This window comes from Physeter macrocephalus, chromosome 12 (genome assembly GCF_002837175.3).
Source record: "Physeter macrocephalus isolate SW-GA chromosome 12, ASM283717v5, whole genome shotgun sequence".
Taxonomy (NCBI): Eukaryota; Metazoa; Chordata; class Mammalia; order Artiodactyla; family Physeteridae; genus Physeter; species Physeter macrocephalus.
Window position 1 is genome coordinate 4,854,643 of NC_041225.1, and position 26,937 is coordinate 4,881,579.

At 40.4% G+C, this 26,937-nt stretch overlaps 1 protein-coding gene across 1 annotated transcript in view; it reads left to right on the forward strand.

Moving 5' to 3' along the window:
• CTNNA2 (catenin alpha 2) overlaps positions 1 to 26,937 on the forward strand; it is a 1,212,193-nt gene that overhangs the window by 402,076 nt on the left and 783,180 nt on the right. The window contains exon 7 of the mRNA XM_024129861.2: positions 22,219 to 22,422. Within this exon, the coding sequence (XP_023985629.1) occupies positions 22,219 to 22,422 (204 nt within the window). The remainder of the gene's footprint in view (positions 1 to 22,218; positions 22,423 to 26,937) is intronic.

The window sequence follows — 26,937 nt, forward strand, 5'->3', positions numbered from 1 at the left end:
GTCTGGCTAATGGTTTATCAATTTTGTTTATCTTCTCAAAGAACCAGCTTTTAGTTTTATTGATATTTGCTATCATTTCTTTCATTTCTTTTTCATTTATTTCTGATCTGATCTTTATGATTTCTTTGTTTCTGCTAACTTTGTTTTTTTGTTGTTGTTGTTGTTCTTCTTTCTCTTAATTGCTTTATGTGTAAGCTTAGGTTGTTTATTTGAGATGTTTCTTGTTTCTTAAGGTAGGATAGTATTGCTATAAACTTCCCTCTTAGAATTGCTGGTCCCCTACTATAATTGTGTTACTGTCAATTTCCCCTTTTGTGGCTGATAGTATTTGCCTTATGTATTGAGGTGCTCCAATGTTGGGTGCATAAATATTTACAATTATTATATCTTACTCTTGGATTGATCCCTTGATCATTATGTAGTGTCCTTCTTTGTCTCTTGTAATAATCTTTGTTTTAAAGTCTATTTTGTCTGATGTGAGAATTGCTACTCCATCTTTCTTTTGATTTCCAATTGCATAGAATATCTTTTTCCATCCTCTCACTTTCAGTCTATATGTGTCCCTAGGTCTGAAGTGGGTCTCTTGTAGAAGCATATATATGGGTCTTGTTTTTGTATCCGTTCAGCCAGTCTATGTCTTTTGGTTGGAGCATTTAATCCATTTACTTTTAAGGTAATTATTGATATGTATGATGAAATGATTGATATGATTGATATGTATGTATGTTCCTATTACCATTTTCTCAATTGTTTGGGGTTTGTTATTGTAGGTCTTTTCCTTCTCTTGTGTGTCCTGCCTAGAGAAGTTCCTTTAGCATTTGTTGTAAAGCGGGTATGGTGGTTCTGAATTCTCTTAGCTTTTGCTTGTCTGTAAAGGTTTTAATTTCTCCATCGAATATGAATGAGATCCTTGCTGGGTAGAGTAATCATGGTTGTAGGTTTTTCTCCTTCTTCACTTTAAATATGTTCTGCCACTCCATTCTGGCTTGCACAGTTTCTGCTGAAAGATCAGCCGTTAACCTTATGGGGATTCCTTTGTATGTTATTTGTTGTTTTTCCCTTGCTGCTTTTAATAAGTTGTTTGACATAGGGTGTCCAGCAATGTAGCTTGCTGTTCGTTGAGTGGAGCTGGGTCTTGGCGTTGCGATGGAGATGTCTGTGAGATTTTCGCTTTTTGGTATTACGTGGACCTGGGAGGTGTCTTGTGGACCAATGTCCTGAACTTGGCTCTCCCACCTCAGAGCCACAGCCCTGATGCCTGGCTGGTGCACCAAGAGCCTGTCATCCACATGGCTCAAAATAAAAGGAAGAAAAAAGAAGTATTTTCTCCATTCTATTTCCAAGATTTTGGATCATCTTTACACTCATTATTCTGAATTCTTTTCCAGATAGACTGCCTATTTTCTCTTCATTTATTAGGTCTGGTGGTTTTTTGCCTTGCTCCTTCATCTGCTGTGTGTTTCTCTGTCTTCTCATTTTGCTTAACTTACTTTGTTTGGGGTCTCCTCTTCGCAGGCTGCGGGTTCGTAGTTCCCGTTGTTTTTGGTGTTTGTCCGCAGTGGCTAAGGTTGGTTCAGTGGGTTGTGTAGGCTTCCTGGTGGAGGGGACTAGCGCCTGTGTTCTGTTGGGTGAGGATGGATCTTGTCTTTCTGGTGGGCAGGTCCACATCTGATGGTGTGTTTTGGGGTGTCTGTGGCCTTATTATGACTTTAGGCTGCCTCTCTGATAGTGGGTGGGGTTGTGTTCCTCTCTTGCCAGTTGTTTGACATAGGGTGTCCAGCAATGTAGCTTGCTGTTCGTTGAGTGGAGCTGGGTCTTGGCGTTGCGATGGAGATGTCTGTGAGATTTTCGCTTTTTGGTATTACGTGGACCTGGGAGGTGTCTTGTGGACCAATGTCCTGAACTTGGCTCTCCCACCTCAGAGCCACAGCCCTGATGCCTGGCTGGTGCACCAAGAGCCTGTCATCCACATGGCTCAAAATAAAAGGAAGAAAAAAGAAGAAAGAAAGAAAGAAAGAAAGAAAGAGAGAGAGAGAGAGAGAGAGAGAGAGAGAGAGAGGAAGGAAGGAAGGAAGGAAGAAAGAAAGAAAGGAAGAAAGAAAGAAAGGAAGAAAGAAAGAAAGGAAGAAAGAAAGAAAGAAAGGAAGAAAGAGAGAAAGAAAGAAGACAAAATTAAATAAAGTAAAATGAAATGAAATAAAGTTACTAAAATAAAAAATAATTGTTAAAAAAATTTTTAAGTAATTAAAAAAAAAGAAAGAAAGAGAGCAACCAAACCAAAAAACAAATCCACCAAGGATAACAAGTGCTAAAAACTGTAGTAAAAGCAAAAACAAAAACAAAAATGGACAGACAGTACCCTAGGACAAATGGTAGAAGCAAAGCTATACAGACAAAATCACACACAGAAGCATACACATACACACTCACAAAAAGAGAAAAAGGGAAAAAATATATATATATCGTTGCTCCCAAAGTCCACCTCCTCAATTTGGGATGATTCCTTTTCTATTCAGGTATTCCACAGATGCAGGCTATATCCAGTTGATTGTGGAGATTTAATCCTCTGCTCCTGCGGCTGCCGGGAGAAATTTCCCTTTCTCTTCTTTGTTCACACAATTCGGGCGGGTGAGTGCTGGTCGGCACCGATCCTCTGTGTGAGAATCTCTCCGCTTTGCCCTCCGCACCCCTGTTGCTGCGCTCTCCTCTGTGGCTCCGAAGCTTCCCCCCTGCCACCCTCCGTCTCTGCCAGTTAAGGGGCTTCTAGTGTGTGGAAACCTTTCTTCCTTCTCAGCTCCCTCCCACTGGTGCAGGTCCCGTCCCTATTCTTTTGTCTGTGTTTTTTCTTTTCTCGCCTCTGCATGTAGGTCGCCTGAGGGCGTCTGTTCTTCTCTCAGACAGGACGGGGTTAAAGTAGCAGTTGATTCGGGGGCTCTGGCTCACTCAGGCCGGGGGGAGGGAGGGTATGGAGTGCAGGGTGAGCCTGCGGTGGCACTGCCCTACCCAGGTACGTGGGGAGTTTCTTGCCTTTTGGGAGGTCTGAGGTCTCTGTCAGCATTCAGTAGATGTTCTGTAGGAGTTGTTTCCACATGTAGATGTATTTCTGATGTATTTGTGGGGAAGAAGGTGATCTCCACATCTTAATTTCCCTTTCTCTTCTTTGTTCGCACAGCTCCTGGGGTTCAGCTTTGGATTAGCCCCCTCCTCTGCATGTAGGTTGCCTGAGGGCGTCTGTTCTTCTCTCAGACAGGACGGGGTTAAAGTAGCAGTTGATTCGGGGGCTCTGGCTCACTCAGGCCGGGGGGAGGGAGGGTATGGAGTGCAGGGTGAGCCTGCGGTGGCACAGGCCGGCGTGACGTTGCACCAGCCTGAGGCGCGCCGTGCGTTCTCCCGGGGAAGCTGTCCCTGGATCACGGGACCCCGGCATTGGCAGGCTGCACAGGCTCCCGGGAGGGGAGGTGTGGAGAGTGACTTGTGCTTGCACCCAGGCTTCTTGGTGGCGGCAGCAGCAGCCTTAGCGTCTCAGGCCCGTGTCTGGTGTCCGCGCTGATAGCCGCGGCTCGTGCCCGTCTCTGGAGCTCCTTTACGCGAGGGTCTTAATCCCCTCGCTTCACGCACCAGGAAACAAAGAGGCAAGAAAAAGTCTCTTGCCTCCTCGGCAGCTCCAGACTTTTTCCTGGACTCCCTCCCGGCTAGCTGTGGTGCACTAGCCCCCTTAAGGCTGTGTTCACGCCGCCAGCCCCAGTCCTCTCCCTGGGATCTGACCGAAGCCCGAGCCTCAGCTCCCAGCCCACACCCATCCCGGCGGGCGAGCAGACAAGCCATTCGGGCGGGTGAGTGCTGGTCGGCACCGATCCTCTGTGTGAGAATCTCTCCGCTTTGCCCTCCGCACCCCTGTTGCTGCGCTCTCCTCTGTGGCTCCGAAGCTTCCCCCCTGCCACCCTCCGTCTCTGCCAGTTAAGGGGCTTCTAGTGTGTGGAAACCTTTCTTCCTTCTCAGCTCCCTCCCACTGGTGCAGGTCCCGTCCCTATTCTTTTGTCTGTGTTTTTTCTTTTCTCTATTGCCCTACCCAGGTACGTGGGGAGTTTCTTGCCTTTTGGGAGGTCTGAGGTCTCTGTCAGCATTCAGTAGATGTTCTGTAGGAGTTGTTTCCACATGTAGATGTATTTCTGATGTATTTGTGGGGAAGAAGGTGATCTCCACATCTTAATCTTCCGCCACCTTGAAGCTCCTGCCAAGGCTAATTTTCTTATCACTTAACTGCTGCCAGGCTAGAGTAGAATACAGGACTCTAAGAGATAAATAACTATGGCGAAACCACGTACAGTGTTACTAGTTTAAACTCATGCAGTTGAGACCTGCTGACGTGTAATGCAGGCCTTGCACAGGCTGCATGTGCAGAACAGAGATAAGTGGTAGGAGAGGTGGGCCAGTAATTTTTATATTGCTGGATGCTGGAGCGGGTGGAGATTGGGAGGTAAAGGGTAGAAGGAGTCTCAGCGGTGAAAAGAACATAGCAATATAGATAAAGTGAAAGAGCCTAAACGAACTGAGACCAAGAGGAACATACTAACCACTAGGACTACAAACATAGGTAGATAGTACTTATTGAGGCAAGAAAGCTTACAGAGCTGCACTTTCTTAGATGGCAGTTTGCTCAGACGTAACAGGACTTCTGTCTTTCAAGAAGTCCATGACTTTCCACATGGAGTTTTCATGAACAGTAAAAAGCAGCAAATGCCCATGTGTTTCATGTGTTTTAATTCATATTTTTTTGAAATGTGTCCCGTTAAAAAAAATGTGATAGTAATTTTACTTTTGGTGCTTAATACGGTCTGGTACCTAGTAAGCCCTCAAGAAACATTTGTTGAACGGAAGAAAGAAGAAATGAGTGACAGTATCTGCTGGAGAGCAGAGGAGGCAAAATGAGTCAGTCAGTTTAGTTAAAGGGTTATAATTACTGTTGAAACTTCTTTACATTTAGGAAGGTGGAAGGGTATTGATGGTGCAAAATTGTTGATAACAAGGACAACAGTAATAATGTGTCATTGACCTTGCACTGTGCTTTAGCTCTTAGGTTTAAATCAATATATCTTGGATTTTGGTTCACTTAAATAAAAGTCCTCAAGTCATCAAGCCATCTGCCTTAAAAAGCTGTCACTTGTGGAGGTTTAACTTTCCAGGTAACTGTTGTCATGCTAAGGCAGCTCTTTCCTTAAACTGCTTCTTCCTCAAGGTCACATCCTTTAAGTTTCAAGAATGACTCTATTTTGCTTTATATTTTTCTTGCCTCTTTGACCATTCATTACATCTCCATCTCCTGGGCTTGCTTCTTTTTCCAGCCACCTAAATGAGGTTTTTCCGTAGAGTTGTATTCTTTACCCTGTTTGATTCTCACTAAAGGGCTTAGAGGGCCTGGTGGTTGAGATCCCATGTACCGCACATCTGTTTCTCTGGTCCCGACTTTTCTCCGGAGCTCCAGACCTGTGTCCATCTGGATATATGACATGTTAATTGGGATGATTTCTAAACATCTAAAATGTTATCAAACTAAATCTAGCATTTTTCCTCTGTCAAGCCTAACCTTTCTTTTTGTAGTTCTTGTTTTAGATAAAGGCATGACTTTTATGAATGTGGTCATTCAATCCAGAAAACTGAGAGTCTTCTCCACTTTCCTCTCCAGTTAATCTTGAAATCCCATGAATTCAGTTCCTTGTACAACTCTTGACTCGGCCGTCTCACCTTCGTGTTTATGACCACGGTTTATTCAGGCCCATATTGTGGCCTGAATCATTGAAATAATTTCCTCACTGGTTTCTCTGCCTGCTTCCAACTTGTTCCCCCTACATTCCATCACCTCTGCTGGTGTAGCTTTTCCAAAATGGAAATCAGGTATTATGTTTTTTTATTTTTCCCCCAGTGAAAGTCCACCTTCAGGATAAACTTTAAAGTTCTTAGCATGGCATCAGATCATTTCAGTAGAACCCTGACCTGACTACCTCTTTCATCTCAGATCCAGAAAGAAAGAAAGGAAGAAAGAAAGAAAGGAAGAAAGAAAGAAAGAAAGAAAGGAAGAAAGAGAGAAAGAAAGAAGACAAAATTAAATAAAGTAAAATGAAATGAAATAAAGTTACTAAAATAAAAAATAATTGTTAAAAAAATTTTTAAGTAATTAAAAAAAAAGAAAGAAAGAGAGCAACCAAACCAAAAAACAAATCCATCAAGAATAACAAGTGCTAAAAACTGCGTGTAATGCAGGCCTTGCACAGGCTGCATGTGCAGAACAGAGATAAGTGGTAGGAGAGGTGGGCCAGTAATTTTTATATTGCTGGATGCTGGAGCGGGTGGAGATTGGGAGGTAAAGGGTAGAAGGAGTCTCAGCGGTGAAAAGAACATAGCAATATAGATAAAGTGAAAGAGCCTAAACGAACTGAGACCAAGAGGAACATACTAACCACTAGGACTACAAACATAGGTAGATAGTACTTATTGAGGCAAGAAAGCTTACAGAGCTGCACTTTCTTAGATGGCAGTTTGCTCAGAAGTAACAGGACTTCTGTCTTTCAAGAAGTCCATGACTTTCCACATGGAGTTTTCATGAACAGTAAAAAGCAGCAAATGCCCATGTGTTTCATGTGTTTTAATTCATATTTTTTTGAAATGTGTCCCGTTAAAAAAAATGTGATAGTAATTTTACTTTTGGTGCTTAATACGGTCTGGTACCTAGTAAGCCCTCAAGAAACATTTGTTGAACGGAAGAAAGAAGAAATGAGTGACAGTATCTGCTGGAGAGCAGAGGAGGCAAAATGAGTCAGTCAGTTTAGTTAAAGGGTTATAATTACTGTTGAAACTTCTTTACATTTAGGAAGGTGGAAGGGTATTGATGGTGCAAAATTGTTGATAACAAGGACAACAGTAATAATGTGTCATTGACCTTGCACTGTGCTTTAGCTCTTAGGTTTAAATCAATATATCTTGGATTTTGGTTCACTTAAATAAAAGTCCTCAAGTCATCAAGCCATCTGCCTTAAAAAGCTGTCACTTGTGGAGGTTTAACTTTCCAGGTAACTGTTGTCATGCTAAGGCAGCTCTTTCCTTAAACTGCTTCTTCCTCAAGGTCACATCCTTTAAGTTTCAAGAATGACTCTATTTTGCTTTATATTTTTCTTGCCTCTTTGACCATTCATTACATCTCCATCTCCTGGGCTTGCTTCTTTTTCCAGCCACCTAAATGAGGTTTTTCCGTAGAGTTGTATTCTTTACCCTGTTTGATTCTCACTAAAGGGCTTAGAGGGCCTGGTGGTTGAGATCCCATGTACCGCACATCTGTTTCTCTGGTCCCGACTTTTCTCCGGAGCTCCAGACCTGTGTCCATCTGGATATATGACATGTTAATTGGGATGATTTCTAAACATCTAAAATGTTATCGAACTAAATCTAGCATTTTTCCTCTGTCAAGCCTAACCTTTCTTTTTGTAGTTCTTGTTTTAGATAAAGGCATGACTTTTATGAATGTGGTCATTCAATCCAGAAAACTGAGAGTCTTCTCCACTTTCCTCTCCAGTTAATCTTGAAATCCCATGAATTCAGTTCCTTGTACAACTCTTGACTCGGCCGTCTCACCTTCGTGTTTATGACCACGGTTTATTCAGGCCCATATTGTGGCCTGAATCATTGAAATAATTTCCTCACTGGTTTCTCTGCCTGCTTCCAACTTGTTCCCCCTACATTCCATCACCTCTGCTGGTGTAGCTTTTCCAAAATGGAAATCAGGTATTATGTTTTTTTATTTTTCCCCCAGTGAAAGTCCACCTTCAGGATAAACTTTAAAGTTCTTAGCATGGCATCAGATCATTTCAGTAGAACCCTGACCTGACTACCTCTTTCATCTCAGATCCTTCTTTTTCTTACCTTCCATTCTAAGTTCTGTCATAATTAACTATGTATTATTCTTCAGATGTATGATTGCTTTTTCATTCACACATTCCCTCTCATGATATTTCTGCTGTCTGAACTTCTTGCCTTTTTTAACGTAATAAATTTATATTCATTCTTAGCAAGGTGCCTTATTTTTTGAAACTGTCCCTAACTCTCCCAATAACTAAACCACTATTCCTTTTATGTTACTATTATACTTTGTGTATATTAATAGAAGTGTATTATTCTGTTTCCAGTTCTGTGTCTACAAATGTGAGCACTAGAAGGACAGAGACCAGGTCTCTCTCATTGATACTTTCATCCATACGGTGAGCAAAAAATAAATGTTTGTTCAATGGATACAAAAGTGAATATGCTCACTGTTTTGATCTTAGTGGATCTCTAATATCCACCCATAATGTCTTCCCAGCCTTGCAGACTGATGCCATATCAACTTCCCCACAGGAGACGTGGCATTCCTTCATAAACATTCTATTCTGTTCCAATGGGCATCCATTATCTTCTTGGTTGGGTTAACCCTTTTCAGGTGTCTGTGTTCCAATGTCATACAAAGACTCTATATGATTTAAATTATCATCAACAGATGTACATCAAAATAGAGAGTTCAGAGGAGAACATGACATCCTCATTTCGCACAAAGAATATTTTTCAAGCCATGCTGTTTCTTGAAAAGCAATTAATGTATTGCACATTATTCCTGTGAGACACACAAACTGTTTTTTCCCATCTTAATTTGCCTGCTTAAAAATAGACAGAAAAAGATAGATGAGTTTACACTCAAGGTGTCTGCATCTCCCTTGTGGCCAGTGAACCAATTTCCTTTTCATATTTGCAGAATATTGATATAATTATTCTTTCATCAGACATGAAATTTGAGTGTATAACCAGTTTGTGGAAATCACCTAGTAATTTATTAGGTTGATAACGGCAATTAAGTCATAATTGCTTCCGAGAAATATAAATGGACTTTCTGTTTTAAATGGATAATTTAACATTCCAAACCACAGACATAGAGTGTAACTAATTTGGAGGATAAGAAGTTTGTTCCTCCTATTATTAAACTTAGAAAAATTTAAAGCATTGATAATCCAGTAACTAATTATTCAGTTGCTGGATTATTGGGTTCATGTCATGTCTTGATTTTTTTTCTCTGGTTGCTTATCTTTTTTACTATTTAAGGATACAATAAAGGAGAGGATTATAGACAGAAATGTAGCATGTTGGTAGGCCCATGGTTTTTTCAACTATTGAAAAACATCATTCTTAGTTTGTAAACCATACAAAAATGGATAGCAGGCCTAATTTGGCTCATGAGCCATTGTTTACTGACCCTGGTTTAATCAAATATTCATGTGAGACTTTCAAATGTTTGTGGAATGTTTATTTCTATGACACAGCTGCTTTCTGTAATACTCTCCTGTTTACATATATATGTACTCTATACTTACATGCACACATTGTGAATACCTGTTGGTGTAGTTTACACTGTATGGAAACTTGAAATAGTTCCTTTTTTGATGGGTCAGGATCAAGGATTTTACAGTATCAGTTTGCCAAGCAAAGGATTTGGCAGCCTCAGCTAGTCTGCCTCACACTGAAAGCAGAACTAACATTTGTTATCATGATAGGTGATGTGCCCCTCCCCCAATAATTCTGAATCTCAAGCTCACTGAGCCACATCAAATAATGAGGTAGACCAAAATATGCATACCTAACTGAAGGGCCCCCCACATGTATTCACCTCCAAATACTAGATTCACTCGGGTGCCCTATCGTGTTCCAGAAGCCTTTTGATAAAAGTTGGAAAAAGGACATATTTGTTCAGGAAACCTCAATCTGTTAATCAGCAAATATTTGTCAACTACTTATGTGCAAAGCACTCAGCTGAGTGCCATAGTAGAAGATATCAAGATGTAAGAAAAGCATCCCAGTTGGTGATCTCTTCCCAATCCTCTGTCTCTCTCTATCTCTGTCTCTGTCTCTCTGCCTACATATCTCTCTCTCTCTCTGTCTCTCTCTGTCTCTCTCTAACACACACATACACACACACACACACACACACACCCCACTAATGATGCATGGTAATATCAGACAAGAGCTAAATGTGTAAGCTGGATGATAAATGACAAGGAGTTCTGTAATGGGGCTTAAGGGAGAGAGCCTTGTACACAGACAGATGAAGATAGTCTGCCCTACGTAGGGTCAACATGGGCTTCAGAGAAGCAACAGGGTGGAAGGTACTGAAATATTCAATAGAGAAGACTTAATATCACAGTACCCACAAAGCATATGGGGGTGGGGTGAGGCAGTCAGGGACCACTTTGGCTTGAGCCAAGGGTTCCTGAGGAGACTCCTGGGAGATGACATTTGAGAGGCAGATACTGGTGTCAGATTGGGGAGAATCTTGAAGGCCAGGGATCTGAAACTTGAAGTGAATGGATATGAACTTATACTTCTTTAGGTTGTACTTGCTGAAAATGACATCCCAGTTCTGAGGGTTGGATGAAAAATGCAACTGATTGCTTAGTTCTCTTGGGGAGTTTGACATATCTTACAAAAGGAATGATGAAAATGGACTTGGAGAACCACCAGGTAAGATTAGCAGCATCTATACGTTGTCAGGTAGTTGGTGATCATAGGTAGTTTACTAGCCATTGAAGGTTTTGGGCTAGTGGGGTGGAATGATTAAACAGAATTTTCAGAATGGTCTCTTAGGAAAAATAAGTTGTACAAAAAAGAAGGTCAATTTAGAGTTTTGATTACTGAGCAAATGGGAGATGATAATGGCCTGAATAAAAGGTGGAGGATGGAATAACAGTGGAAATATAAAGTATTACATTAAAAAGAGTTACTTTAAATGACTTCATTGTTAAAATTTATTACTTCTATGTGCCCTATAGTATTTTAAACCCTTTAGATATATTATCTTATTTAATTTTCTCAGCATCTCTATAATATAGATACTGCTGTTATTCCTATTTTACAAATAAGGAAATTAAGACCCTCATCATTTAAGCAACCTGCTCAGCCTAGAAGTCACAGCTTGAAGGAGTTGGAGCCAGGATTCTAATCCAAGCTGTCCACCTCTGTACCATTTTATACCTGGTTATAGATTACAAGGATGCTTGATCTTTCAACAAAAGCGCCTGAGAGAATGAGGCTGCAAGCACAGGGGCTTGGGAGCCAGAAAGACTCCTCAAGCTTTTTACTGTGTAGTCTTTAGCAAGCCACCTACCCTGTGTGAGCAACACTTCATTCCTTTGTCAAGCGAGGGTTTCTCATGGGTTCTCATTTCTCAGTGCACTAGGAGGATGAAGTGAGATTATCGATTCCCGTTTCCCTCCTGCTTGTTTTTCCTCCATAGAAATGAGGGTCTAGGCTTTGGAAGAAGATGAAGAGTTCACATGTTATACTTGGGGTGATGATTGGACGTCCAGCTGGCAATGGTGGGTGTATAGCTAGAGAGAAGGGCCTGGGCCTCAAGAGAGTCAAGACTGGACATGGAATCTGAGTTCTTGTTCATGACTAGGTGATGGCTAAGGCATGGGGTGGGAGAGCTCTCCAAGAAAGGGAGTATTAAGAGGACTTCTGAGGACAAAGAGCAGGACCTTGAGATATGCCAGCTCCTCGTGTAAATCACGGAAGAAGAACTAGGGAAGGAATGAAAAAGAAGGAGCCGTCAGAGAGGTTTAAGGAGACCCACAGTAAAGCAGGGTTTCCTTAAGCGCAGGTGAGGCTTAATTTAAGGAGTGGATGGTAAATTGTATTAAGTACCACACAGAGGTCAAAGAGGAGGAAGACTGGATAAAAAAGAGGGTCAACAATGTAGAGAATTAAGGAGAGTGAAATGATCATACGGCTGTGTTTTCAGCCAAAGAGTAAAATCAGTTTTCTTTCTTCAACCCTCTAAAGGCTCAGCTTGATTAAATGCAGTTTGGACATTTGCTTTCTGATCAATCCGCAGTGTAAAGCTGAGGAGAATTACCTTTGCCCTGCTTTACTGTGATTCGTTGTTTCGTTGTTAACTAGTGTTCTTGTCAGAACTTGAGGCTGTGCTCATGAAATGCCCACAACAACTCAACAACACACACAGATGATGGAATTAGGAAAAATGAAACCAGCTTCCACTAGATCAAAGCATCCAGTAGGAAGAGTCCACAGCTGGACTTCCTCGCTCAGTTTTTTTGTCCATTACTTTGGCAAATAAATAACTGTCTTGCTAAATGTCAGATTCTCTTCTCAAATGAAATTAATGTGGGCTTAGATAGATTTCTCTTTAGAAAAAAATCAAATATCTAAGAATAAAAAGGGCTGTATAAGTATCAAGTCATTATCTTTGTCATTTATTTCCAATTAAACTGAACTGTTTAATTACAAATAATATCTTAAGTATATTATAAATGGTATAATTAGTTTATCTTTGAGTATAAGCCTGAGAAGAAAGCGTAAGTAATCGATTTTAGAATGCAATTTTAAAAATTAAGGCACATCAAAAAATGCAGGTTACAGTTTCTCTGTAGCTTCACAAAAAATAGACGATTAAAACTCAATACCTTTGGTATTTTCCATTTCAAATGTTACTCCAATTAGCCCATGAAAAACTTTTTAGGTACAGAGAGACAGATTCTCACTGGGAAGAGCTTGGCAGAGGATGAAAAAGATGAAAATGTATCTGTGTTAATTTTTGATACACTACAGGGAGAATAAATGTTTAAAACCAAACAAATAACACGCTTTTGATTTAGACACCTCAGTTAATTTATTAAAATGGCCTTGATTTATGCTTTTATCTCAGACTTCAATCTTTAAAAAGAAGTGTTTAAAGCATTCAGAGCCAGAATTATGATCATGCTTCATTGTCAGTAGATGTCTTTCATTCTCAATTTTCAGGGTTATAAAATTCCTTTTTCCCCTCTCTATCTGTAGGCATTTTAATGGGAGTGGGAGAGACTGCCTCAGGCGTTACCAGTTAAATATTTTAAACTGGATAACAGACATTTAAAAAATAACACTGGTGAATAGTTAATCAATAGGTACTGCCTGGACTTGTTCATTTGTTTGCTTTGTTTTGAATTTTATCAGTGCAGCAGAATAATACAATGAATAAAATTAAATGCCTTTACAAATCTTGGTCCTGCTGGAACTCTCTGTGACCTCTGTGACCCAGACCGTTTGGACAATGCCAAGGCAGCAGGACACTCTGAGCTGGACCAAAGCTTACTGTTCTCTGGGCAGGCTCAGTCATTTTCAAGTTCCACCCAGGCTGGGGCACTGTTCTCTCCAGACCACATGTCTTTGTACTTCTTCATGCAGCAAGAAACAGAAGGACTTCTGAACTCTGTACCTGGGAGAAAGAGGAAGGAAGGAAGGGCTATTTTATCAATGAAACATAGAACGTATCCAGTTATACCCCAAGACAAGGCAAAGTACACAATTTAAATACACAGAGGTAAATAGGAGGATGGGGTGATGATAAAGGTGCAAAAGAAAGGAAGTAAAGACATGTACATCGTTGCCTATTCTAGGAAAATCTCAGAATAATTAAAGAGAAATATTCCCTCGCTTAACAATGCACATCATTTTGGTTTTCTGATTTGCATTGCTTTAATTACGCCAGATCAGAATGACATATTCCTTTAGAAGAATGACTTTAACTAATGTTACCTGCCTCTTTGAGAATTTTTTTTGCCATCTTTAAAAAATGAAAGTGAATGGCTGCAGAAGGGAATGTTGACATTTATTCTTTCTTCTGCTTGTTTGATTCGAAATAGCTATGTTGGACAGCAGGTGGTGAGGGTCTGGTGTTTATGAGGTACAACAGCACAATTTATTATTTTCCTTAGTTGCCACCTTGAACTATGAAGGTAGTAAAAACCCAGGGCACATTTATCTTACAGGGTTGTCACAAAGAGCAAAGAAAACCACAGGACTTGCTCATACCACTAGCGTTTGCTTTTTCCATGTTTATAAGATTAGATTTGGGAAAACAATTGATTAAATCGGTTGTCTTTGTTATCTTTTCTGGCATTTGGAAAATTCTGTGTACATTTGAGATGACTAAGTAGTTCTCTAAAGAGTTTAATTAACACTGAAAGCCAGAAGAGCTAAAGATAATAAATAAGACTTTCTCCCAGTCTTTAACAAGCAGTTTCTTGGCTACTAAAGAAAAACACTTCACCTTCCTCAGCTGTGCACTGAAAATCTTGGGAACGTAATCTGTGGGTATGAAACCACTCCATTAGGCGTTATGAGTGTGCTAGAGCCTTTCTACTGGCATAACTGTAATTAAATATTGTAATATATTACTTTTATGCTCCTAATCTTACTAGGTATGCCAGTCATGCTAAGTTACTGCTTTTAGTATAGTTATGTACAAAGTTTAGCTTTAAGATGGTTAATTCGTAGCTCAAGAAAGATTAACAGATACTTGTGTTTTCCTTCTTGGTAGAAAAAGTATATTATAATGCCTGCTGACCAGCTTGAGACAGATAACAAATTAAAAGTAGGATAAAGTAGCATTTTAAGAGCTTTTATCCCTGCTCAGTTTTTAAAAATAAATACATTTATTATTTATTTATTTATTTTTGGCTGCGTTGGGTCTCTGTTGCTGTGCACGGGCTTCCTCTAGTTGCGGCGAGCGGGGCTACCCTTCGTTGCGGTGCGCGGGCTTCTCATTGCGGTGGCTTCTCTTGTTTCGGAGCACGGGCTCTCGGTGCGCAGGCTTCAGTAATTGTGGCCCGCAGCATGTGGGATCTTCCTGGACCAGGGATTGAACCCATGTCCCCTGCATTGGCAGGCGGATTCTCAACCACTGCGCCACCAGGGAAGTCCCTATTCCTGATCATTGTTCACTGTTTTCCATACCCTCTTAAAGTAGAAAGAATCATGTACAGTAGTACTACTACTACTTTAGTGTCTGAGATGGAGAAATGGCTGTTCCATTGACTTCTTCGCATTGACCAGCAAGATACCAGTGGGAAACGCAGTGTAGTAGCCAAATCAGAGACTCTGGAGCGAGAGGGTGTGCATCCCAGTTCCAGCCCTGCCCTGTGCTCGGAGTGTGTGCCTGGACGATTCATCTCTCTTTAGCACATTTCTTGTTGTATCTAGTTGACATCTAAGTGTGTTTTTCTGTGTGTTTTGTTTTGCAATTCTTGTTATTGTAATTTTGCTCTTCCAATTGGTTAGTTCTCGTATATACGAAGGCAATTGATTTTGCATATAAATACAAGTGCTTTCATGAATGTTTAGAAAAGTTGCAATAAATTTTTGGTTGATTCTCATTTTTTTCTAAGTTAGCAGTTATAACATCTGCAATCGGACATACGTAGTCTTATCTTCTCCTTCCTAATTTAATACCATTTAGTTCTTTCTCTTTTCTAGTTGTTTTCTAGAACCTTCCTGAAAAGGTTAAATAATTATTTATGAATTTGAAAATATTTCTCTTTCATCTCAACAGTAGTCAGATTATTCTGCTACTTTCCATTGAGCCTGATGTGCCTTTTGGATTAAACTATTTGTAAATAAATAAGTACGTACACACAGATATACACATATAGGCACACAGTTTATCACTGAGAACTTCCTAGCTTCCAATTTCAAAGGACATTTTTGGTCTTGATCTTGTTTGCCCTCTTTAGAGAATTCCCTACTGTTCTCCCTTATAAACTATGGCCATAAAATCTCCTGGGTCTGGTCAGATCTCTCTGACCATTCTTTACCATGTCATTTGTGGGCTCTTTCTCTGTTATACATTGAGGGTTTCCCAGTGTGGCTTGGACTTACTGCTCTTCTCGTTCTATTTCTTTTCCTTGGGATAGCACATCCATTCTCATAGCTTCCACTCCTGCCTTTATTCTGATGATCCTCAATCGTTATAGCTGGTCCATTTTCATACACTTATAATCAACTTTCCACAAGACTTTTCCACTTAAATGAATCATAGACACTCTAAACCTGCTCTTCTTTATCTGTTGCCTGTCACAGTTGTTCAAGGTCAGTGAATGTTTTCTTAAAGAACCAACAGGAAATATCCCAAGCTTTGTGACCCATACAGTTTCTGTCCTAAATTTTAAACCCTGCCATTGCAGTGTGAAAATAGCCATAGACAGTGTGTAAATGAATGGGCCTGTGTTCTAATAAAACTTTATTTGCATTAAAGGAGGCTGACACCCAGGATATAACTGGTTGATGTGTGCATTTTGATGTTACCCATGCCAGAAATTTAGGTTTTATCTTTGACTCCTTCTTCTACATTCTCATAGCCAGTAAATCTCCAAAATTTGCAGATTCACATTCTGAATGTGTCCCAATACATGCCCTTAATCTTTTTTACACAAACATAATCTTGTACTCAGCCCATCTTTCTTCTGGGCTCTGAAGGCTTGATAATTGCTCTCCCGCCTTCTCCTTCTACTCCTGCCAAAGCTGACTTCCCTACTTCTGGGGAAAACTTTCTGCAGCCAAACAGGATTACATCACTCCTATGTTTTAAATTCTTGATGACTCTTCATTGTCTGAAGCGGTAGTTACAGACAGAAAGCGCCTTATGGCATAGAAGGCTCTTCAGAACACAGCTGTTGCTCTCTTCACCAACTTTGTCTCCTATTCCTGTTTTTCTCTGTTCAAGTCCTTGGAGAAGCAAATCCCAAGATATATGGGATTAGATGTGTAAAAAGGAATTGCCTTTGAAGGATATAGTGGGAAAGAACCAACAGAAATAGGCCAAGAGAGCTTTTCGAGCTGCTGGGGTCGAGTATGGCTCCTTGTGAAACTGGTGGATCTACAGTTGTAGCAGGTGGAGACGGTCAGTTACCTATGTTCATGCAGAAGTTTCTCTTAACGGAGTTGCTTGGGGCCCCTTCATGGCACCATACCTGTAACTTCACACTTAACACTTCAGCTTCGACAAACCTCTTTTGATACTCTTCATACACTGTGATATTTTTCACCTCTGTGCATTTGTTACCACTTCCTATTCTGTCTGCATTGCCTCTTCCGGCCCCTGACTTTGCTTGGTCAACTGCTTTTCACTCTTTAAGTCTCAGCTGAGGAGTAGTCTCCTCCAGGAAGATCTCTGTGACTACCTCCCACCTACAGTAACTGGCACCCATTTGTTGAATGAATGGCTATACTTTCAACCACCCATGGGAAGGGCAAGTTGACCCAGATGACATAAAAGAAGACAGTATGACAGATTATACTTATATCATTATACTTGGTTTAGGAGAATTTCATGGTTTTTTAAAATAAGAAATAAATTTTTATAATTATGTTTTGTTAGACTCATTTCACCCGAATATGGGCAATCTGAAACAGTGGAAGGAACTCTGGGCTTAAAATGAAAAGCCCTGTGTTCAAATCCAGGTGTCCTCATTTCCCAGCTGTACGAACATGGGGAAACATCTCTGGCATCATTTTCCTCTTCAATAAGATGGAGGTAGTAATATCACAGACACAGAATTGTGGACCTATCAAACCATTTGTAATGCATTCAACTTCTTGCTTTGACAGAGGTCTCTCTGCTGCCTGCTGTGGCATCGGAGCCTGCAACGAGTATACTCAGTGTCCCAGGATAGTACTGAAATTTTAGATCACATTACTCCCTGTAGAGAGAATGCATGATAGGTGCGATTTAAAAGCAGTGCTCTTGTAACAATTGGATGTGGGGTGAGTACAGGTAAATGTATTATTTTGGGAAGTAGTTTTGAACTATATCGTTCCCTGAATTATTTCAAGTTACAATTTTTACAGAGTTCGACATTGGAAAAAATGGGACATCAATTATGTAGGACAAGAGAGACTGTTATAGCACCAACTTGATGGCAGAAGAGGATCCTAGCCTCCTTTGCTTGTGGGTGAATGATTGGGGCTACTCTCTTTATGGCCATGCTTTCCAGTTGCCACTCCATAAACTGTAAAAATGAAAACATTCATTTTTAAAGTAAAGATGTTAATAAAAAAATAAGTTAAGGAAAAATCACAAAGCACAGAATATTATGCTAGTGAAATAAAGGGACAGAATAGACAGGATAAAAAAATTACAGTAAGGCTTACTTAAAAAAAAAAGAAGAAAAAGATAAAGTAAGAAACGTCGCCTCACAATTTTAAAATGAACTAAAATGACAATAGGAGGTGAACTAAAAGATCAAAAGGATAAAAAGATTAAATGAGCTTTAAGAATGCAAACAAGAGACTTAGATATTTAAAATGTAAGATCTCAGTGGGCTAAAATAAGTCTGTACAATTGGAAACAGCATAAAATGCTCTTGCAGGAGCACACCTTTGGCATAAAGGGAGAGATAGGAAACCTTGGCCTTGCCCTTTCTCTGTTTGCTGCTTGCATGTTACCCATGAAATGTTCCCTCCGTGACCAGGCAGCGAGCTGGATGCTGCTGCCGCTGCTGCTCCTTTTCTGGCCAGTAGAGGGCAGCCTCAGAGAGTCGCGGACAGGCTGAGCTGATGCTGGGAAATCAGGAGATCTGTTTGCGGGTGTGAAATGACCCCGGAGTGTGCTAGCAAAGAGAACCTGCCCGGTTGTTTCTTTTTTAAAGTCTCTCCCAAATATGCAGAAGCAATACTCCTCCTTCACTCCACTTTGGCTTTCACTCTCTGTATTTTTGCCCAAGATTCACCTCCAGGAGTTTGTTTTTTCCTATCACTTTAGCAACTGTAGATAGTCTTTTCCTCTAGTCCTTAAGCCCCTGGCTTCATTTGGTTCTTTTTTTTTTTTTTTTTTCTCCTTATCTTTTTCTGATTTTCTAAAGCCTGTTTGAGAGCTCTCCAGTCCTCTGAAAACACACACACATACACACACACAAACAACCCATGTCCCCTCCAGCCAATTTGCCCCCCTCCACCCATTACACACAACCCGAGCCCATCCACTCATAGATAAGCACACACAGGCAATCCACACCCCCACACATGCACACACACACACACACACACACATGCAGACAGATGCACGCGCACGTGCACAATGCTGTTTATGCCTTTTCTCTCCCCTAAGTGGCTTCTTCCTGCTAGCCGTTCACATCCATCATTTCAGTACTCCCCATCTCCACCACGGATATAGATTGGAATATTGTAAATTTATTGTTTCTTTTCCAGGGAGATTTTTTTAAAAAGCTTTTCCCCTGTGATCTATAAATAATGAATAATTCCATTAGAAATGTGATGAACAGTGTAACTTTTATGCAGAGTTTTTGAAGCTCAATGTTGCAGTGTGTTTACTTTCATGACAGCTCCGGGCCGTGGCAGGTGGGGAGCTCATTCGGCTGACACTGTAAATTCTCTCTTGCCATGTTTCCCAAAGCATGTTCCTTGGGTTCTCATAGATAATTCATGCATTTTAAAGGGGACCCCTCTATGCTCAAATAGGTTTGAGGAATGCTGCAGGAAACAGACTTGTTTAATGCAGAACTCCCCAAAGCATTTCATGTGCTAATGTACCCTGGGCCATGCAGCATTTCCAAAACATATCTGGCTAAGGAAACTTATTTTTTCATCAAAACATTACATCTCTAAGCTTAGTGTTCCGTGGAAAATAATTTAGGAAATAATGTTATAATGACAATGGTACATTTTCCTTGTTCTACAGGGAAACTGTTTTACAATTGCCCTTATTGAGTTCAAATTTACCTCAGTGCATTTCCATCAAACTGGCATTTCTTTATATTTTTTAGTCCAGAAGTATAATAAAAATCCATCCGAGAGCCAATATATAACTCTGAAGAGTCTCCTGAAACCTCAAAGCAGAACAAATACTTTTCATTGTTTTCTGCTAATATGGGTTCCTATAAAAGAGTGCTTTGAAAATCAGCAATCCTTATAAAGGAAAGTAGTCTAATTATACTTTGATCAGGTATTTCTTTAATTAGAGTATCAGTATTTAATGAATGTTACATGGTAAAAAAAAAAAATATATATATATATATAATAAATGCATCATCTGAAAAGCAGTAGCTAGAAAGAGACCAAGAAAGAGAGAGAGAATTCAAATGGATCCCACTGGGAAGAGTCCTTCCAGACAGAGCTCTAGTACAGATGGCAGGTGGGGCAGGGCACCTGTGGCCCCCTCTCAGCTTTCCTTTGGGAATCTCACTTGTAAGATACACCCTGCAAAGCCATCCACTGTACTGAGGACTCCATGTGATTTTTTTGATACTGTTTGGAAGGTTACTTAGGCACAAGGGACAGGATTTGAGTAATGCTATTCCAAGTTAAGTAAAAATTATGCTTTTCCTAAGATCTAAGAAAGTGCAAATGGAAGGTAGTCTTTATGCCAAAACCTGCCACACGATAGCTCATAGGAAGGGCCTCACGCATTTGCCCTCTAAACTGAAGAGAGAGCTTCGACCAATGAGTAATTTCCTAGGAAATCCACCATTCCAGTGGACCTCAGACTGGTCCGTGTTTAGTGGGTGCTTTATTCTTTCGAAGTCACCACCTGCTTCATGCATTCCTTAGGACATCATCATTTTGTGCTGAAGGGATCTCCCTGCTGTGGAGATTTGCATTTTAACAACAAGCAGAGGATCAGAGCCACTGATACTTTGAGCACAGCTTTCAGCAAATACCTTAGGATATTTTGGAGAGGTATAGCAAGCTATTCCCAGAGAGCATACTCGGACCTATTTTGTAATAATTAAGTAGCTATTTTATATCCTATTGGGAAAAAAAATCACACACGTGTCTTTTATGCTCTTCACCCTCTTTTTAGCACTAAGCACTCTAGTAGGCACATAGTAGGTACTCAGCAGATGGCAGGTGGGCAATGGCATGGCTACCTACTATCATTTGGTTTCCTTATTTGTAGATATGGTCAATTATGTTTTCTAAATATATGTGTGTGTGTGTGTGTGTGTGTATACACACACACACACACACACACACACACACACGATGAAAATCAAAGGAAAGAGCAATGGAATGGCAATCCCATCAAAGGATCCAAGGGTCAGAAGACCATTTACTCCATCACTTACCATGCTGGTTCCTGGACCTCTGAGTGTGCACCTCCAGTGAAGATGAGCAAACCATTCTTGCAGCAGGTCATTCCACTGTGATTAACGTTGTTGGAATGATCTTCCTTGTTTGGAGCAGAAAAGGGGTCCCTAATGGAAACCAGCAATTGGGCAAAGTTGGCGTTGCCTCTCTATTTCCTGCAGTTAGTTACCATATGCTTCATCAGTCTCTCTACTCCCTTGACTTGCTGGAAATACTATTCTCCAGGTTCTGCTCTATGTTTTCGATCTTCCTTTTGATTCTTATCTTTCTGTAAACCTTTAGAAATTGGGATTAACTGGGCCTTCTTTGGTCTGTTCTTGTTCTGTTCACTTTGCTAGTACACCATTCACTACCTTGTGTCCATGTAGCCCTGATGATTCCCAGATCCTCATACAGGCTGATATATCTGTGGAATTCTGGATGCATATTTCTGTACACCTCTGGACATCACTACCTATATGTTTCCAGGATCCTCAGGCTTAGCAGGGGCAAAACTAAGCATAAACGCTCTGCGACACCTTCCCTTTAGTAAACGTCTCTGTTTTCTCCTTATCTAAGCTCTTTCGGAACATGTTAGCACCTTTATCAGGATACTGTCAGTTAATTGTGACAAATCACACACACATACATGCACACACATTATGAATCCTTTTCTAGAATGCTAGTTTTTATACAAAATATATTACTTCCTAGTGGGAAGTAACCTGTACTGTATATGCCTTTTGGATGCTATTTACTCAAGTTTCAAAAGGCATCCTGCCATGGGACTCTCTGCTTCTCTTGAAGGGGGCTCATGCTATGTGTGTACCAGTCCTGTTGTTGGTTACGTATTATGGTCTAGTCTGGGGCTGTAAAATCTTTCCATAGCCCCACAAAGCGCTACACTGAAATGTGCTTTCCTCGAGGAAAGGCTACAAATTTAAAAAAAAAATTTTAAAATTTTTACGAATTTTTAAGTTTTTACAAATTAAAAAAAATATCAAGCCAGTGCCACGATCTCGTTCGAAAACCCTTCCACTGAGATAGCCTTTGCCAAGAACACATTTTTGAAACAAAACATGGTGTTTTCTCCCTGAAGATTAGATTCAGGACAAAGTATCTTACAGAAAGTTGAGACTTTGTCGAGGCCACTTTAGAATTTATCCAAGTAGCCAGTTTCTTCTCCACGCAGAGCCTTGTCCTGGCCTCAGAAATTTCTGGTTTAGAAAACAGGGTGCCAAGGCAGCCGCCTCTTCTCTGCTGATTGTTTTTGCACTGTCCTCCTTTCAGAACAAGATCATCCTGGACCCCATGACGTTCAGCGAGGCCCGGTTCCGGCCGTCCCTAGAGGAGCGCCTGGAGAGCATCATCAGCGGCGCGGCTCTCATGGCCGACTCCTCGTGCACCCGCGACGACCGGCGCGAGCGGATCGTGGCCGAGTGCAACGCCGTGCGCCAGGCGCTCCAGGACCTGCTCAGCGAGTACATGAACAACGTAAGTCCCGGGCTCTCAGGCCCGCGCCGCCCTCGGGGGATTCCGGTGCGCGATCTGGTGGCTCCGAGGAAAGCAGGCACAGTTTGGAAAGACGACAGGTGATCCCCTAAGAGAGTCGGTCAGGGGAAACCCAAGAGCCGCTTTGGGAGAGTCCTGTCTTGATTTCGTGTCGGAATGCCTTGGTAGCAGGGAAGAGATTGGTGGAAGAGGTTTCATAGGAAAACTTTGGCTTTTTACTTGAGTGATTTCGGGGTCGTTTTAGTGGCTGGCCTTTATTTCGGTAAGATTTCAGTCGGCAGAAGTAGATGGTGGATGGAAATAACTGAGGTCACACTGAAGTCCTCTACACAGAGCAGTTTCAAAGCTAAGGACAGCTGTAGATGGCTAATCTTCATCCTGAAGAGGCATTAGGAATTATAATAGATTTTCAAAAGTTTGGACACAATTGGTTAAGGTGGAAACTGGTCAAGCCAGGAGTCAGCGGTGTCGGGCACAGAGCTGTTCCTGCCACACCCTCCAGAGAACTTTGATCTAGAAAACAGAAAGATGTAGAATGCCCTACTGAAAGCCCAAATCTGTTTCGCTTCCATACACCTTCAGATTCTTTGATTTGTGCAAGATTTGCCCATTTTCAGCACACAAAGAATAAGGTGTGGTTGTCTCACGTGGTATTCATCTGCTTATGAGGACTTCTCCATAGGATCTGGATGGCCAACATTATCTGTGATTTTGGTCTACGGGTGCTACGCAGGGTACGGCTAGAAATGTCGATGGCCAGTGCCTTCCATCCTGTGTAAATCTTTTTGAATAATGGATTTAACAAAAAAAGAGAGCTTGTAAAATCTGGGATTCTGTTTTGTTTGTTTTTAACAGAATGGCAACAGGCTAATGATTTGTATGTGGAATTTGATTTTATATGAAGGCATGCTGGTATTTCTAGCAATGAAGAACTACTGCCAAAAAAGGAAGTAGAGACGGCGGAGCTCAGAGTGATGGTTAAGATCTCAATATAAATAAATCAGAAACAGAAGTATGTTCCTGTGTTCTTTTAATCACAGAATGTGATTAAAGAAGAATTGATCGAGATGTGGCATGTAATTTTCAGTTTGTTGTCTAGAATCCGGTCAAGTAGAAGTTTTTCTTTCAGTATAAACTCAGGCAGATCAGCAGAGCTGATGGATTTTTGTGTTTTATGGACTCCAGGTGCTTGTTTTTCTGTTCACAACCTTGTGATGCAGGAATGTTTTATATTTTTATTGAAAATTTGGCTTCTACTTTGACACAGTTACAGATAATACGTAGGTGGGTATAGTGCTTAAATTTTAAAGTGTGAAAATTCTGTTCACTTTGAACCACCAGGATCAAAGGCTGAAATAAAATACCTCCTACTGACTTTTTTTATAAAGTGTATAAAATTTACTTGGACTTCACATTTCTTTGGTGATTTCAAGGTAGAATGGGATGCAGCTAGACCAGCTCCATAATCCCTGTCTAGTGCACTCATTACTACTGCCACAATATCAATCTATATTTATTTTGATATAACATCTGTGCCTTACTAAAATGTCTGTTGTAGTTAACGGCAACCAAAACATTAGTCAATCGTGACTAGGCTGTTATAAGAGATTTCATTTTCAATTTTGTAAGCTCTGGACATGAAGGTTTTATCAAGTTATCACTCTGCAGATTTTCATATGAATGTGCTAGGCAATATCATTAGGATAAAGAAATAATTAGATTGAGAAGAAAAGATTTTGAAATTGGCATAACTGACACTTCTGATGAGATTGGGTGCAGTCAGAGTGGTTTGGCCGTAGACAAAACTGACATTTCTGGATTCTAAAAATCACCTGATCAGTTCCTGATGAAGATTCAACTTTTCATGCTCACTTGTAGGTGAAGCTGTTCTAAAATTATACACATCCATGCCAAGTGGTATGCAATGGAGGAAGATGGACATTGGGGAAAAGAGCTATAAACTAAATGATTAGGAGAAAGTTGTCTGCATGGGGCATGAGCTATGTTTTAGCCACATGGATACACTGAGCTCAATAGGGTGTCAGTTGTTTGTTGGATATTTCCACAAAGGTATATTCAAATTAATGAATGTGTGTGTGATTTGAAGATTTAACAAAATCATGCATGTAAAAGAAACTGTGGTTTGAGGAAAAAGGGCTGAGTGAACAGATGCATGTGGCAAAATTTATGATCCCAGAATGTGACAGTGTTAGAAAAGATGGTTGGAATGGTTTTGGGAAAGCCTTAGGTGGCCTTAATTATTTGTTATCAAGTTAATGATGTAATCCAGAGAAGATTCTTAAAAATAATCCTCCTTTAAATCGAACGTCCTTATTGTACATATGTGGAGACTAATGGGTAGAGAGAGACTCTTTTTCAAAAGGATGTGTGACCTTTGGATTAGTGCCATCAGAGTGGTTTTTGCAGTATTATGCTGAGTACCATAAATAGGTCCAAATTATAATGAAGACATAAACGTGTATCTGGAACTTATAATTTTATACAACTTTGTTTCATTGGCAGTAAAACTACTTTTTCATCAAAAAAAAAAAAAAAAAAGAATTCTTAAAAGTGGCCCCATGACAGGAAACAAGTAAACATGGTATTTTATTGATAAACATTTTGTGATGGATTTGAATTTAGAATATTGTATTTATTTAATGGATATGTATTGTGTGCCTGCCTACTTTGTGCCTGACACTGTTCTAGGATTCTGGGGATATAGAAGGGAAAAAAATAGACAAACTTCTCGCTGTCATGGCGTTTACACTCTAGATGGGGGAGACAGACAGACAATCAATCAATAATTTGAGTAAGAGTTATCTGAGATGGTGAAACAGGGAAATATAAAACCTGTGAGACAGCAGCATGGAGTGGAGTTGTAAGAATGACCTGGAAAAGGTTCACTGAGAAGATGACACTTGGTTAAAGATCTTTCAGAGAGCACTTGAGGTGGAAGTAGCGGCAAGGTCTAGTGCTCCTTGACCTTGTGTGAGAAGGTGCCTGAGCTCTTGAGGAACCTTCCTGGGGAGGCTCACGGACTGTTCCAAGTGAGTGGAAGGTAGCAGGTGATGGGGTCTGCAGGGAGACAAGGTGTCAGACTATGTAGGGCCTTGTGCACCGTTATTCAGAATTACAATTTTACTTTAATGAAATGGGAGGCCATGGGAGAGTGTTGGGCAGAAAATGCCATAATTTAGGTGTTGAGGACAGGCCATAGGAGTTCAAAAGGTATAAAAAACAAACAAACAGGAGGACAGAGGAGGAGCCCCTGGAATAATTCATGAAAGGTTGGTGGCTTGTGTCAAGAGGTAGCAGTAGTGTAAAGTGCTCAAATTCTGACTATTTATGAACGTAGAATGGACATTGGGCAGTGTGAATGGCAGCTGCAGCTGTATCAGCCGCCCTAATATGGTATCTTCAGTTTTGATATCTTCATTTCGTTTTGGTTGCACAGAAAATTCTGATTTACTCAGATGTAGTAACACTGTAAACAGCTCACTTTGCAATGCCTGGATACTCTGCTAGACAGATTACATTTGAAAAGGGAGTTCAACAGAAAGATTTTGTTTTAAAAATACCCAAGTATGGTTCACATTCTTATAAATATAAAAGACTAAAAAGATACAATGCTTATTCTAAGTACTAAAACTAAATGCTGAACAATATGGAGACGTGTTAAACCATTACTACCTTGTACACAATTCACTGTTAGGCTTTGGTGAGGAAATGTGATGAGCAGATAGGCCTGAACCTTGTGTGTTTTGGTGCTGAACTGCCTGGTTCAGTTTCATAGACAAAAACACTCTGTGTTGCTCTAGATTGTTCTTTAAAGAGTAATGCACAGCTACAGTTTCCTTAAACAGTTGCACAGTTAAAGATTGTATGCACAATGATGGCAGAGACTCGGGTGGCATAAAGGAATGATTTTCTGGTCTCATCTGTGTTAATGTGTGGCAAGTTATTTTTTAATTTTATTTTTATGAATAATTAAAATTATATATTTTTACAAAATATTTAAATCTAACTTTTTTTCAAACCTCTTGAAGCATCTAAGTGAATCCCTGGGGACAGTGTGTAAACCACTAATGTAATGCATGCATTAAAAGCACATGGGGACAAATTGATGTGGGAACATATATACATATTACAAGTGCCTGAAGGGTCATTTTCGTAGCCTTTGCTTTAAGGTGGAATTTAATGTAAAGGGTGTTCCTGATGAAACCCATTTGTGAGGGGCTAAGGTCTGAAATGAGATCTCAAAGGGTCATTTCCAGCCTGGTTTGGGGCCCATACCACACCAAGGCTCCAGCATACAACAGTACATGAGGAACATGTAGAGTGATATCCAGGGCCTGGGGAGCTCTGAAAAGAGTGGGCTTCACACTGTTTTTTTAAATGGTGCAAAAGAAATATATGTTCATTGTAAAGGGTGAAAAACAAAGATGGAAGAGAAAGTTTATTCATAATCTCACTCCCTAAAGATAATCATCTTTG